Source organism: Pleurodeles waltl, chromosome 2_2, assembly GCF_031143425.1.
Source record: "Pleurodeles waltl isolate 20211129_DDA chromosome 2_2, aPleWal1.hap1.20221129, whole genome shotgun sequence".
Classification (NCBI taxonomy): Eukaryota; Metazoa; Chordata; class Amphibia; order Caudata; family Salamandridae; genus Pleurodeles; species Pleurodeles waltl.
This window is the reverse complement of record NC_090439.1, coordinates 706,969,711-706,985,336: the sequence shown is the minus strand read 5'-3', so window position 1 is coordinate 706,985,336 and position 15,626 is coordinate 706,969,711. Positions and strand designations below refer to the sequence as shown.

The following is a 15,626-nucleotide window of genomic DNA, read 5'->3' as shown; positions in this document are numbered from 1 at the left end:
GAAGTAGTTGTAGACTTCATGTAACTCCTGCTTCAAGTCACAGGCAAGGACTCTGTCCAGGTGTTGAGGCCGTTCCTGCAAGAGTTGAATATCGCACTCTTAAGTCCTCACATTGCTCAAAGCAGAAGACCAAGTGCAAATTCATAAAAACTAAAACAGCACTCCACCCCATCCTGCCACTTTGAAACCAGAGAGAAGATGCAAGGGTGTCCTGATAAGTCATTCACCTTTTTGAGGTCTTTGGTCACGGACCTAATTTCTCAGGTGATCCCATCCCAGTTCATCCGGTTTCCGAGACCTTCAGCAATGCTGCAGCAGATTGAAGCCTTCAAGGAGGACATGCAGTTGCTTTTTGTTGTGCTTTTGGTTTCCTCTGGTGGTCCTACATCATCCAAGAAACCGCAGGGTCAGAGTACTGCTAACAGATCTGTCATCAGCTCCATCTGACTTCTAAAAGACCTCCTTTGAGCCCCATAACTAAACTTGTACCTTCATCTCATCACAAGGCCTGCACTGGCTTATACATTCATGCCGGATCTGGTACTGTGACTGTTGGACACCAATCTGGCTTTGGTTTGATCTCAGCTACAAGATTATAAAAGTCCAACTGGTTGTCCTGTAGTTGGGCTCTGAACCAGTGCCTCTCCTACATTCCAGCCTGGGCTCTCTGACTTGTTAGGCTCCGAGTAGGCTCAATGTATTACCCATAAGGTAAATTATGATGATGATGATGATGGTGGTAAGGAAGGCTTTCTCCCCCTCATGACACAGATGCCTTGTACATTGATTTTCAAAAAGGCATGGCCTTGACACATCTTCCGAGGCAGGACTAGACACTCCACTTGGGCCACCAACAGAAGGAAGGATATAGGGCTTCTTCGTGGAAATGTCTTTCGATGGTTCCTGCCTTTTTAATAAGAAGGCAGACTTTGTGATTTAGCTCTTTAGAGACAATAGAAGCATAGCACGCTCCTGAGGTTTGTTGGTCCCCAGCAAGTAGTATCCACACTATCTTAAAACTTTAGGAGGCTATTCCAGAGCCTATACCACAGGCACTGATTTGTGGGCATGCCAACCTGGAGAGGGGTGCCATGATATCCTTCCCAACTGGTACAACAGACACTCTGGTTCTATTTTAAGCCGTTAATGTGGGTCTGGCAGGAAGCAGACAGGCCAGCAGTGGCATCAGTCCTCCCATTCTTTTACCCTGTACTGCAACAGTCACCAAACCACACTTGTTTGCCTAGAGAAGCGCATGCCCACCTGGTTTGAGGTAGTTTTAATTCTTTCTTCCCATTGTGACTATCCATTACGCCCAGCAGATGGGACCGACTGCTATGCCCTGCCTTATGTCTTTTTGCTCCGCCAAGTATTACCCTACACCACAGAGAATTTCAGAATAGCACCTGTAACATTCTACTGACATAGGAGTAAATATTGCTTTCCAAAGGAGCTATTGAGAGGGTACCAGACTCGGAAAGAGGAGGGAGTTGTTACACTCCATTTTTTTGTGCCGAAAAAGGGTAAGGGTTTCTCCGGCCTGTTTTAGACCTAAAGCCTCTAAATGCCGCTCTACAAAATAATTCTTACCTAGGCAAATTGTATGTTCCTTGAAGTTCACTAAAGGAGAGCATTTGTCCCTCCTCAAAGAGATCCCCAAACATCGTAACCCGCTTCTTTGTCCACAGTCTTCCTATTGCATCATGAAACAACTCTGGTAGGGGTTGGCGACCCCAGAGAGGTGCATAGTGTAGGAAAGTGCCACAGTTGGCATGGTTATCACCACTCCTTTTTTCCTGAGATTGATGCCAACTTTGATTGAAACTGTGCTGGGATCCTGCTAACCAGGGCCTAGCACCAGTGTTCTTCCCAAAATGTATACCTTTGTTTCTACAATTGGCACACCCGTGGCACACAGTTAAGTCCCTTGTAAATGCTACCCATGGTAGCAAGGGCCCTGTGGCCAGGGAAGGTCCCCAAGGGCTGCAGCATGTATTATGCCACCCGGGGGACCCCTCGTCAAGCATGTGCACACTGCCTTTGCAGCTTGTGTGTGTGCTGGTGGGGACAAAAAGGCATAGTCAACATGGCACCCCTCTCCAGGTTGGCATGCCCACAAATCAGTGCCTGTGGTATAGATATGTCAACCTTTTAGCAGGCCTTACAGCCCTAAGGCAGGGTGCACTATACCACAGGTGAGGGCATAGATGCATGAGCAATATGCCCATACAGCGTCTAAGTCCATTCTTGGACCTTGTAAGTGCAGTGTAGCCATATTGAGTATATGGCCTGGGAGTTTGTCATTACAAACTCCACAGCTCCATAATGGCTTTACTGAACACTGGGAAGTTTGGTATCAAACTTCTCAGCACATTAAACCCACACTGATGCCAGAGTGGGTTTTATTGAAAAATGCACCCAGAAGCAATTTTAGACATGCCCCCTGTATGTTGGCCAAACTGCTAGGGCAGGACTGACCAGTCTGTGCCTGCCAGACTGCCACTTTCAGACAAGTTTCTGACTACATGGGGTAAGAGCCTTTAAGCTTTCTGTGGCCAGAAACAAAGCCTCAAAGGCTAAAAGCCTCGGGTCACAGGGCACTCCAGATAGTGGAGTTGCCCCTGTCCCCGGAACAATGACCCAGTTTTGGCAAGTCTGGTGGGAAAATTAGGGAAAACAGGGAGAAGTGACCACCCCTGCTAGGACCGCCCCTAAGGTGTCCAGAGCTAAGGTGACCCCTCTCCTCCCCCCATGCAGAATCCTCCATCTTGGTTTGGAGGACAGGGACCAGTAGGGTTAGGTTTGTGTCCCCCTTCACCAAAGGGAGTGGACACAAGAAAGTGTAGCCACCCTCAGGGACAGTAGCCACTGGCTACTGCCCTCTGACCCCTGTAACGGCCCTAAATCCAGGATTTGAGGGCTTCCCTGAACCGGAGTCATCAGATTCTTGCCAACCTCGCAGGAAGGACTGCATAGCTGAAACTCCTACAGAGAAAAGGGATGACACAAACTGACTTGGCCCCAGCCCTACCGGCCTGTCTCCTGCTTCAGAGAACCTCCACAAGGAAGCAACGCATCCAGCGGGACCAAGGGGCTCCAGAGCCTCCCCGAATCCGTGAGTCCTGACCACCCTACACCTGATACCTTTGGCCGGTGACCCGGTGGCCCAACCAGCTAGAGATGATCCACAGGCAATTCCGAGCAGATGCCCACCCTGGGCTGACCTCTCCTACCCCTCATGACAACGCCTGCAGTGTGAATCCAGAGGGACCCCCCTGACCGCAAAAGCTCTGGACGAAGATATCCGATGCCGAAAGGTATACTGCACCCGCAGCCCCCAGGCCTTGGAGAACCCGACCACCAGTGCAGCACCGTTTAGCAGGCGACCCTTCTATTTGTCCAGCCTGTGGTTTTCCCGAACCGACCCCCTGGACCCAGCCTGCAGCATCTAAGTGACCCCCGGGGTCCCCTCATAGAGAAGCATTGGGAGCCCAATGCTCTGTTTGCTCCCGGCCGCACCTGTGCCACTGAGGGTGTGTTTGGGGCCTACTTATGCTCCCTCACATTCCCCAACTGCTCCTCTACAGCTTCCCCCCCCCCCCCTGGTCTGCCCTCTGAAGACCTGCCAGCAGATCTGAAACAGTGCCCCCAGTCTCTATAGGAGGAGCCGATGTTAAATTTGTCTGAACTTGGACCTCTGATCCCGGCTGGTGGTGGGTGTTTGGGGTTAACTTGAACCCCCCCACCTGTGGACTTCCTAACCCCCAGAGACTGGAATTGTAAGTCAAGTACTTACTTGTGAATAGTTATAACTTTTCTTCACCCCAGGAACTGTTTTCGAAAATTGCAGTCAACTTTTAAAACAGATTATTGCCAATATTTCATAAACTGTATAATTTATCAATTTCAAACAAAGTATTATTGATATACATGTGAAATACAAATGTATTGAAGTTCTTACCTGCAACTTGAATCTTGTGGTTCTAGAAAGAAATTAAGAAAATATATTTTAGCTATATAAAAACTATTGGTCTGAATTTAAGTAATTGAGTATGTGCTTCTTCTTTTGCTGGTGTGTGTACAACAAATGCTTTGCACTACCCTCTGATAAGCCTAAACTGCGTGACCACTTTACCACAAAAGAGAGCATTAGTATAATCTACTTTGGCCTCTGTTAAGCCCCAGGGGAACCCTTGACTCTGTGCACATTCTTTCTCATTTTGATGTAGTATATATCGAGCCAGCTTCCTACGTATAGTAGTTGAATTTCCAGAGCCCAATCGTTCTTTTGACCTTTTGCCAGAACTTGTATGCCCCATGTAGAACCTTAAACTTTGTTTTCTTGTAATACCTTGGTTCAGCATTTTTCAGCAGCCAGCCCTTAGTATCCATACCCAGTACTAGCTCATAAATTGATGGGGATTCCACCAGGGTTAAGTTCCCTGTTCTACCTGTAACTAATATACCCGGATGTTGAAGCATATAGGATCAATAATACAATGTAAAATTTGTGACAGCCCAGCCCCCGCGGTCCTTAGGCATTGCCATGAATTTAGACGCCCTTCTTGGGTTTTTAAACTCCCAGATAAAGCTGTAGCATACATTCTCGAATTTAGCTAACCAAATCTTGCTAACCTCCAGAGGGATGGCTCTAAATTGCTACTGCAGCCTCGGTAAGATTATAAATTTCAAGACGTTACACTTCCCTACCAATGAGAGATGTAAGCAATTGATTGGCTTAAGTTCTTTCTCTACCGGACCTTGGAGAGAAGCCAAATCGGACTAACCAAGTGATCTGTTTGGATGAGATTTGTACTTCCAGATACACAGCTTCCTCAATTTATTGAGAATACTCTAGACAGTTCCCTTTGTGCATATAATCTTAATAACAAGAGGAACGAGGCAAGACTGTCCATGCTCTCCACTATTATTTGCTCTCTATATTAACCCCATTATTAGTCTTTTACAAAGGAGCTCTCTGATTCCCCGGGTGGAGGTGAACCAGGTTAAGAAAAAGGTCGTAACTTATGTGGATGATATACCAGTGATTACTACTAACCCCTCAGTGCTTTAAGGGAGACAGAGAAAGAAGCTGATTATTTTGGGCTGTACTCTGGGTACAAGCTCAATGTGGCAAAAATGCAATTTCCTCCAACTCGTATCTCATAATTCAAAGTCTAGCAAAGGGAGTTTGATACAATGCCTAAATAGCCTGAATAAAATCGGGTCCAAAGCCCTGCCACTCGAGGACTGCCCATAGATAACCCTATAAAACCTGATTAAATGCTTTTTCAGCATCTAGCAATATCACTCATATTTTTCTTAGTAACTTAAGAAATATCAAATAGCGTAATTGCCCTCTGAACATGGTCTTCCGTACCCCGTGACAGAACAAAACTATGTTGTGATACTAAAGACAATATTACCCTGCCTAGAGGATTGACCAATTTTTTGGAATAAGTTTTAGCATTGCAATTGATTAACAAGACTGGTCTGTATGACTGTGCGCTAAAAGGGGGCGTCCTTTTATTCCTGAATATCACAATAGTTGTATCCTCCCATGAGAGGGTGATCTTCCCCGCCTGAGCTCTTAAAAAGATTGAGAGCAGCTTCTGCTTTATCTCCTGGAAGAAGATGATATAAAATTTCAAGGGTAAATTATCAGGGCCTGTATATAAAAAGTTATAAGAATAAAAAGTTGATTGCATCTTCAGTTTAATCCGCCAAAATGAATGTCTCCAGGGCATCACGATTCTCTCTGGTAAGTCTGTTTTTATCAGTTGCCGTGAGCAGGTGCTCGTACTCCCAAGGGGAAATAGCACCCTCATCAGTATACAGCTCTTGATAGTAGTCCCTAAGACCCTTAGCTATTTCTGCAGGGAATCCTACTTTATGCCTATTAGAGTCTCCTTTATCCTCTCTGTCCCCCTTTTCAATCTCCTTCCGCCTAATACATAGTGACAATAAGCATACCACGTTTCCCCAAACTTGTAGAATTCTGTTTCATAATTCAGAAATTTGGCAGTTGTCTCCTTTCCACACAAAAAAACTAAAATAACATTTCTGCTGTCAAACCTGCAATATGTTGATGAGTTTCTGTACTATCAAGTTTCCCAGCTAGTAACTTTTGTTTGCTGCTCCTCCGCCAGTGACAAGGCAGCATTTAGGGCCCGGATCGCCTTATGTCTCTTCTTTTGCTGAAATAGTGAGTAGCTAAGTGTACACCCCCTCCCCCCATAGCCCTTTCAGGGCATCCCAAACCACCCAGTCTGTAGCTTTGTCCGTATTAATGGCCAAGAACTCCCCTAGCCATTCATACATATGTGCTACATACTCTGCATTAAAGTGCAATTGTCTATCAAAAATCCAGTTGATATGTGGTGTAATAAAACCAATGACTGGAACTTCCACTGCAAATGGATTATCATTTGATAGGGCCCTAGGAAAGCTCTCGACTCTTGCCTGTTGAGAAAGTGTAGTCGAGACATAAAAAAATGGTCTAAACACACTAGCTTATTGTGTTGGGCAGAAATAAAGGTGTATCCCGGATCTGGGGCTATATGTTTATCCCAAATGTCCAACAATCCGTGCCCTTCAACCAGTTATTGAAGTGCTCTTACCACTAGCAGTTTCCTAATGGTGTATACTTGAGCCCCTACTAAATCCTTCTTGATTTCTAAATGTATATTGAAATCCCCACATAAAATAATTGGAGCTGGCCACGAGGCTAATTCAACGTTTGGAAAATGAAGAACATCATCTTCGTCCAAGTTAGACCCATATACTGAACATAGTTTAAATCTCCCTCCCCCACACAACACACTAAAATGGCCCATCTACCCTCTTTATCTGTTCCACTCAGGATCATTGAACATTAGCCTGTCTTCCAAGAATGGCCACCCCACGTGATGTTAATCCCTGGCGCGTGCAAGCTAGTCATGAGAATCCCAGGTCCGCAAAAAGAGCTTTCTTACCCCAGGGAATATGCGCTCCTTGGATGCATATGAAATCTGGTTTCATCATCCTTCAACCTAATGCCGTCCTCTACCTATTGGCCCTTTCATTCACACCACAAATATTATTTGTTCAAATACAGGTATCTGATAGAGACTTCTAGTTGGCAATTCCTTACCTTAGAATTTCCCCCCGTGTCAGACTGGATCCGGGGATTTTTTTATTTGATTGATTGCTACCACCCTCCCTCCCCCTCGTCGCCTCCTGGAAACTCAGGGATGCGCAGAGCGGATCCAAAGGGTGGAATCAGTCGAGCAGCAGGATGAAGTCAAAGGATGACAGGATTTCTTTGACTTCTTCTTCTTACATTGACCCGAAGACTTCGAAGAAGAAGATGAGTTATGGTGGCTCGAGACTTTCCCCTCGAGCGAGACCTGGACCTATGCGTAGTCGAGCGCCGGGCCTTCATAAACTTGAGGGACTGCTCCCTCAAGGCCTTCAGGTGCATGGCCTGACACTCTAAGCATGACTTCGGGTCATGGTCACGCTCCTGGCACCACAAACAGACCTGATGCGGATCCGTCACCGTCCTTGCATGGTTTTAAGCTGGTCTTTGGGGACATCTCTTGGCGCACCAAAAATCACAAAATGTCAGTCACAAATTGACCAAGGGTAGCTCCCTCCGGATCAGTGCGTGGCACAGAAATAAAAGAACTGACGTCACTGCGCTGAGGTGGCATCTATGTACTACTACTGACATCATCATGGCGACTCCGACACCAATGGAATCGACCGGGGCCACCTACCAACATGCAAGGGTATTGCTCAAAGAAAAGAAATCTCCGGATCCAGTCTGGCGCCTGTGGGAAAATTCTAAAGTAAGGGATCAGCATTTCTCTACCAGATAGAAGGTAAGTAACTTGTACATTGCTACCCATCATTACGGATAGTGTTAAGAAAGCAAGATTGGCCCTTCAGAACCAACCAGGGGCGGCTCCTCAATTAGGGCGGACTAGGTTTATTATCCCTTTGTGGTGAATGGGGCGGTGGCATGGAGGTGACGGGCAGTGTGGGGAGTGCACAGAGCACTCCCCTCAGAGCGCATGTGTGTTTGGCAGGCCATTTCAGGCGGGCCAAACGCACATGTGCACAGGACTGTCTACAGCCCGGCACTGTGTTCCTCATTACCAGCATTTGCCCCCACACCATCAATTCATTGCCTTTGCCTACCATGCCAAAAAACAAGTACTCTGCTCCCCCACTCAAACCAACAACGCACCTCAAACCTGCCGCTATGGGCAATTGGACCAACCAGATCCCTAAATGGTAATGTGCCTGCCTTCCTATGTCTGATAAAAGAAGAAAGACAGAGCCCCCCCCCCCGAACCAAAAAAGTCCCCAAAGAGATGATACAGCTTAATTGGCGAAAAACTCAAAAAGCAAACTGAGAGAAAAAGACAACTATTATAAACATAATCAGAACTATTTACATCACCCCCCAGCCACCTCGGTAATCTGCCTTAAGCAATATGTCCATTATGGGTTACCGAAATGCGGCTGCCAGATTTCAAACCATCCAAAAACTCTTATTCAATGACTTATGAAGTGAAAAAACTCACCCTGTTGGAAATAACTTTTAACTAGGCTGCGCCTGCTAGAATGCCTGAGCTCCTTTATCCATAAAACGTTTGTATCAGTTGTCCTGAGTGCCATTGCCTCTCAACAGTTGCGTGACAGAAGTCAGGACGGACAAAAAAAGAGTATTTCTTGTGAATGCACTTCTTGTCTAGAAGCGCGAGCTCAAAAATAGCCTGTCTTAATAAAAAGTTCCTAAAAAGTTCAAGATCGCTCGCGGTATATCCTTGTCCTCTACATGTTGCAGATGTTCTTTAAATGGAAACCTGTGAGTTTGCTGTACTTCCAGCTTGCAGTTCCAGTGAGCCAATTCTGGAAAAGTGTTTCAAAATATGTCTGTTATAAATTAGCAAGTATCTTCTCCTTCAGTCCCTTCCGGGACCCCTAGTACTGTGATTATCGCACTGCATCCTATTCCCAAATTCTTCCAACTTCCACTGAGTGTCCAACATTTCAGCTTCAACCACTTCAGTCTTCTTGCTCTGTGCCACAACCTCACCTTCCAGTGTAGCCACTCTGCTTCTCATCTTGGCCACTGTTTGAGATAATTTAGCACAAGTCCTTACAGCCCTGCAAATAGCCACTTGAAGTTTCCTGTTAGCCGCCTGGGCTTTGCGACTGTTTACCCTATTTTCCTCTCGATGTGCCATGATCCCTTGATAGATTGCTTCCAATGTATCTCAGACTGCCCAGGTGGCCCCAATCTTTTATCTGCTGGGTTACCTTCAAGGGAAGTGTTGACTGAATAGCCCCATCTCAAACCATCACCCGATTGAACCATGTCGGTAGTTTGAAATTGGTGCTGCAACTTTTTTCTTGACTGCGAGATACCACTGTTTCTTTGCCTTCATTCTCTGAGACCAAATTATACCCTTGTCAGACAAATTACTTGCGCTGCCAGAAACACTCCCCTTCGGCCCCCTGGAGCAAACTCCCTCCACAGACTCTATATCTCCATCAGACCAGTCGAACTGGTCTGAAAGGGTAAAAAATACTCCCCAGCTTCAGAGTTGCCTTGGGGAGATTGAGAATGAGCAGTTACTCTTGGATGTTGTACCTTGCCCGGATTATTAGCCAAGCCCTGAAGAGGGCTCCTACTATCCTTTTGTCCACATACAGGGGAATCAAAATCTTGGGTTACACATTTTTTTTTTAAATCTCTTATAGGGCTCCATTAGCCTCAGCGCTGCTGGAGTGATCTATATCACCAGCAAAACATCCACAAAGAGTGCCAGAAGTGTCTGTGTCTGCTTCAATATTACTAGGGATAATGACAACAGTACTTAGATCGATATCATGCTGGAATGTCTGAGGAGTATTGATGGGGACCCAAATGGTCTGCGTCTCTTCAGCCGGGAACTCTGACCCCTCCTCACTTTGTTTGACTTTGAGTAAAGTCCCATCCTTATTATCCTTAGCGGCTACATTAGTCATGAGAACAAGTCTGCTGCTCCAGCCATCAACTTACTAGTGGCAGCGGTGGACCAAGTCGTTTTTTTGATCTGTGAGGCCAAAGACTTAGTTATCAGTGTAGACTTTCCATTGCTGTTGATACTGCTCCATTGCTCCACCCTTCCACTCAAACTTTCCCGAGCAAGGGGGAGAATGCCCCAGCCTGGGGCTGCTTCATCCTTGCTAACTTTACGGACTTCAATTTCAGTGCCATCTAAAACTACGCTCCAAAACAGCGAATGAGCCTCTGCCTAGAAGCTCGCGGGTAGGTCGTAGTCCATAGAAAACCGCAACACTGTAGCTGTCAGTATTACAACAGAGATGCTGGGTAAATTGAGCAAGTTTTGAAAGCCTTCAGCGGCTGGGGAAACAACAGTCAAGACTCCACTCTGATCAAGCAAGTAGATTAGCGGCAGATTTAAGACGCTTAGTGACCCAGCCCTTCAGCACTGGATAAACGTCCACCAAAGCAAAAAAGAGGGGTCAAATCAAATAAAAAATCAGAGCGGGAGAAGAGGGTCCGATCAACTGCCCTACACAGTCGCTGTCCTGCCCAGACACTCTGTCTTCCCAGACTATGAGCCTAATGTTTCATACTTGATCCTGTATCTTGCTAAAAGTGCTCTTAAGCTTCTTAGACTTGTGCATCCTCCATGTCAGCTAAGCTGTGTGGCACATGCAGACTGCAATGGAATCTGAAGTTCCAATTGGCCCAGCTTCAAGGAAATCTGATGGATATCATGCAGATCTTGGTGGAGGAGGAGACTCACGATCTGGAGTGGTGGCTACTCTACTGCAATGGAACCATGGCAGGCCCTCTCCCATCATGACCCAGAGCTGATGGTAGTGGCAGAAACATCCCTGAAGGCTTTGGGAAGTCATCTGGTGAAGGTAGAGATCAGAGGCAATCTGTTGGAGTTGTGGACCATTCATCTGGCTCTGAAGGCCTTCCTGCAGTACAAGGGGTGACTGGTGCTGGTTCTTACAGACAACACCACTTCCATATGGTATTGCAACAAGCATGGCAGAATGGGGTCTAGGGTTCTATGCCAAGAAACTGTGCACTCCTGGAATTTGTTTGAGTGCCAGTGCATTTCCTTAATTGCAAATCAACTGGTAGGATGCCTGAATTCCAGAGCAGACGAGCTGAGCAGGCTGCGTCTGCAAATCACCAGTGTCATTTACTTCCTGAAGTGGTGCAGGGCAACTTCCAGCTTGGGGGGCGAGGGTGCAAGAACGCTCATTAGTTGATGTGTTCTGGCTGGAATAGAACAGGACTTCTGTTCATTTTCCCCCTTCTGCCCCTCTTGCCCTGATTTGTGGAAAAAGATCAATAACAGCTGGGCCCAAGCCATCCTAATAGCCTGCATTGGGCCAGTAGTGTGTGGTACCTGGAACGTCTCGGCATAAGCATATGTCCTTCAATCATGCTTCCAGCTCAATAGGACCTCCTGTTTCAGCAGCAGGATGAGGTCCTTCACCAAAATCTGCACAATCTTCACCTTCATACGTGGAAATTATGCAGCGGCAGCTAACTGCATTTGATCTGCCACCCAAAGTGGTGGGAGTCATCCTTGCCAGTATAGGCGGCCTTCCATGAATTCCATTTCATCTGAGCACTAGGACATGTGTGGCCTGGTGTGGAATCTACAAGACAGACCTTTTACATGCCAAGCTGTCAGAGGTTCTTGTTATTGTTCTTTGGCATAGCCTTGCAGTAGGTTCTAATAAATGGTGTCAGGCCTTTCTGTGTTTCTGTGCTTACTGGACTAAAAGTTCTTGTTTAAATCACCTGTTGTGATGAAACTTAATAAAGATTTGACACCCATGTTCCCTCCCAAGTAGTTTGTGATGCCATAGCGAGATCTTAATTCGGTCTAGACATTTCTCATGGATGTGTTCTTCAGGTCGATGCCTAGCTGCTCCCTGGGGCTCCTGACTTTGAAGACTGTCTTCCTTGTTACATCAATTGTCAGCTTGTCGCATGAGTGAACTCCAGGCATTTTCAGTGCAACCCTCATACACCACCTTTTTCCCTGACAAGTTGGTGCTGAGGACTTTGGCACCATACTTGCCAAAAGATGTGACTTCATTTCACATAGGGCAGTCCACCCTGCCTGCATTCTTTGGTCCCCTTGGAGAGGCTCCATTTACTGGACCACAGAAAAGCTTTTATCTTTTACAGCGATCATGCTAAGGAACGTCATGTGGGCAGTCAGCTTTTTGTGAAGTTCTCCGGGGCGAAGAAACAAGAAGGTTGTGCAGAAGAGGACCATGTTAAGGTGGCTAGTCTCAAGAATTGCTACACACTGGCTAAGAAGCAGTGCTCTGAAAGTCTGAGAGTAATTTATACCAATGCTAAGGCTGCTACCACTGCGTTGGTTTGTATAGTGCTTGTCCTTGACATCTGCCAGACTGCAACATGGGTGTTAGTGCACACGTTCGTGAAGCACTACTGCCTTGACCACCAGGTCGGACGAGAGCGGCACTTTGCCTGCCCAGTCCTGAAGAACATACTGGTTTGAGTGCACGTCACAGACCCTCCATCTGAAGAGATACTGCTTTCCCATCTATTGTAAGGATGGGGTATCTGCAGTTAGTATTATCCATCAGAAGAACAAGTTACCTATCTTTGGTAATGCTCTTTCTGGTGGATATTGTAACCACCGATTCCCCACTGCCCTGTCACCTCCCTGTCCTGTTAAGTGGCCCTTTTTTATTATCTGAAAAGCTTGTATTCTGTACACATTGCCAGCAATTGTTCATGCTCTGTATCTGAAGGGTGCAGGAAAGTAAAAAATTTAACTCATCAGCATACAGGGGTGGCACTTGTGTCCCCTCCTTCATTTCCAGGGCAGTACGCAGCCAAAGCGGAGCTGCACAGTGCTAGCTACTGCTGATGAAAAGTTTTCCACATCCGATCTTCCTGCTTGGGAATATTCTGAGATGAGGACTCTGTGGTTGTATAGTGTTCACCAGAAAGAGTGTACCAAAGGTAAGGAGCTTTGTTAGTTATTATTTTAGTAAATTATTACATTGAACTAATAAAAAAAACTGGCTGAACAAACTGGCCTCAGTTGTAAATACTGCTGAAGGGGAAATGCAATGTTATGTGAATATTAACTTTTTTTTTTTTTTTTTTTTTTTTTTTTTTTTAGTGTATGTTGGAGAAAATTGGAAAATGGAATTTTAATATATTTCTTTTTGATAGATTAACGAATGGTAAGTTAATTTCTCCTCAACTTTTTCTGTTGTACCGATTAGTCATGTCAAGTAAATTGAGCCTTTAGTGTTCTGTTTTCATTTCATCAGGCACATTTCTGTAAATGGATCTGCTTAGTCATAGATTATAGTATAATGTAGATTTGTAGTGAAGTTTTCCTTTTTTAAATAATTAATAGTTGCACCACCCATCTACAGCGCTTACAACTGGCAGAGGTGAGATATGAAGGGCTGGAATAACCACCTTTAACACAACATACATAAGTAATCCACTGCATTTTCAAAGTTCACTGACTCAGTGTCTGTTTAATCTGTTAAAGAAGTGTCTAAATATAATGCCAAGCCAATATATACTATTCACTCCAGAAATGAAATTTGGGAAGTCATCCATACTTCTTACATACATAGGGATAAAATCTTCCCAGTCAAGTAACCATTATATTGTCAAATGCAGACAAACGTAAGGTTCTGACATATATGCATTGAGTACATTTTAGTACCTACAAAATGCAGTAAATACTTATTAGACTCTTTGTACCACAACCCAATCACTGTTGGTCACTCCAAATTACGCTAGGCAATGTGGCAGATTATCTTGAACTCTGTGCTAATTCAGAGGGGGAACTTTGTTTTTCGTTTATTGGTATTTGTACTGTACTAAGTGTACCTTGAATACATTGATGCCTTCATTGTTCTAGCTCCATAGCCCAGCTCTCTTTTCATCCCTTAGATGATCTAAATTCTCCGACCGTTTTTTTTTTTTTCCCATCTCTGCATGGAACTAGAAAAGCATTGTTCGAGTGGATGCATGAGAAACTAATTCTGATTTGTGTCTGGTATATGGTATGCTTCTGCACTCAGCTACTTTTATATATTTACTTATTATATTTAATTCGCTTTATTTTGTCACAGAAAAATATCTCACACGGTCCTTGACCAGACTGGTGATTGAATAGACAATTATATAACGTAGAGGACTAAATGTGAATCACTTGGGGGGGTGGCCACAGTGGTCAAGATGGCGGTTGCACATTAGTGGAGCTCTGATGGCCCTGTTGTAACTCACCTGCATCCTGCCTCACAGTGGACACCACCTGCCAAAGACCCCTCCCCCCAACTTCAGTGCTTCCACAAACACCATCGCCCCCCTCCTCGGCCTTGTCAGTGTCCTGGGAAGTGACTGATCTGCAGTTGGGAGAGTTTTAGGTGGCACCTGCAGAATCATGTCATTCTGTTGTTGGCGTTGGAGACTTCCTTGCCTGCAAAACTACATACAATAGCGCCAGAGACCGCACTCAGATTTGAAAAATACTGGGAATGACTTTCTGGCTGCGTAAACTTTCTCCCTGGCTGGTGTTGGTAAGGTGTCCCTTCTTCTCCTGAATTCTTCAGGCGCAGGTGCACTCCTCCACCGACTGTTTGTGCTGCCACTGAGTACGTTGGTCGGCGACGCAATCGTTAACGCATACAACCCTCAGCTGGCTTTGCCTTTCTGGGCCGTGGGTGAGATGCTCAGGGTCCGTGTGGACTGCCTCCTGCTCCCTGAAGTACGGGCTGCTTGTGCTGCCTTGTGGTAAGTGGGCCCACTAACTTGAATTTTTTCATCTTTTCACTTTGGGATCTGCTCATCTCATCTGAATGATGAGGTGTGATAAATTCTCACAATCGAAACCTGCTCAAACAAAGATGGACCAATTTACCATCTGTACAATGGATAACAAAGGCGCTACTGGGGATCTGCCATTGAACCCACCCGATCTGGCGGAAAATGCCAAAAATCGCCCACAAAGAAACAATATGCACCTTGTTGGCCTGGCCCAATATTCTTACAAGGGTTATTTGAACTGCAGACTTTTTACATGTTTTCGCCCCCCCCCCCCGCCAACCCCCATTTTGTTTCTAAATATTCTATATAGGGGTGACTGATGCTTTAAGGGGGGAAGTTTGGAGGGGGTTATGTTGTTTTTAACATTGTTGTTTTTCTTGTTTTGTCAATGCATGGTACTTAATTTAACAAGAGTGTGTAGACTTTGCGCAAGGAGAGCTCGCCACCTTCTTTCAGTATAATGAAGGCCCAGTGTCTTCCACAAAGACCCTGTGGGCAGCCAGTAAAGAGACCTTACTGGGCATCTGAAGGGCTATGTGAGAGGTATAGAACAACGACGACGGGCACAAGTTACTACAGTGGAGACACACATACATGATTTAGAAAGACGTGTTAATGAGGCTGGAGACGGTAAGGTGCAGCACCAACTGGAATTGGTAAGAGCTTGGCTCTGCCAGGTCTCCTTGGAGGAGGCCTGCCAGTGTTTGAGGGCATCTACCCAGCAGGTATACGCAGCGGGTGACAAGTCAGTCAAGTT

At 45.6% G+C, this 15,626-nt stretch overlaps 1 protein-coding gene across 2 annotated transcripts in view; it reads left to right on the top strand.

Moving 5' to 3' along the window:
* The window catches only part of PDE7A (phosphodiesterase 7A), a 652,296-nt gene that overhangs the window by 325,137 nt on the left and 311,533 nt on the right, over positions 1–15,626 (top strand). For both annotated transcript variants that reach the window (XM_069220260.1, XM_069220261.1), the window contains exon 6: positions 13,200–13,263. In XM_069220260.1, the coding sequence (XP_069076361.1) occupies positions 13,200–13,263 (64 nt within the window). The remainder of the gene's footprint in view (positions 1–13,199; positions 13,264–15,626) is intronic.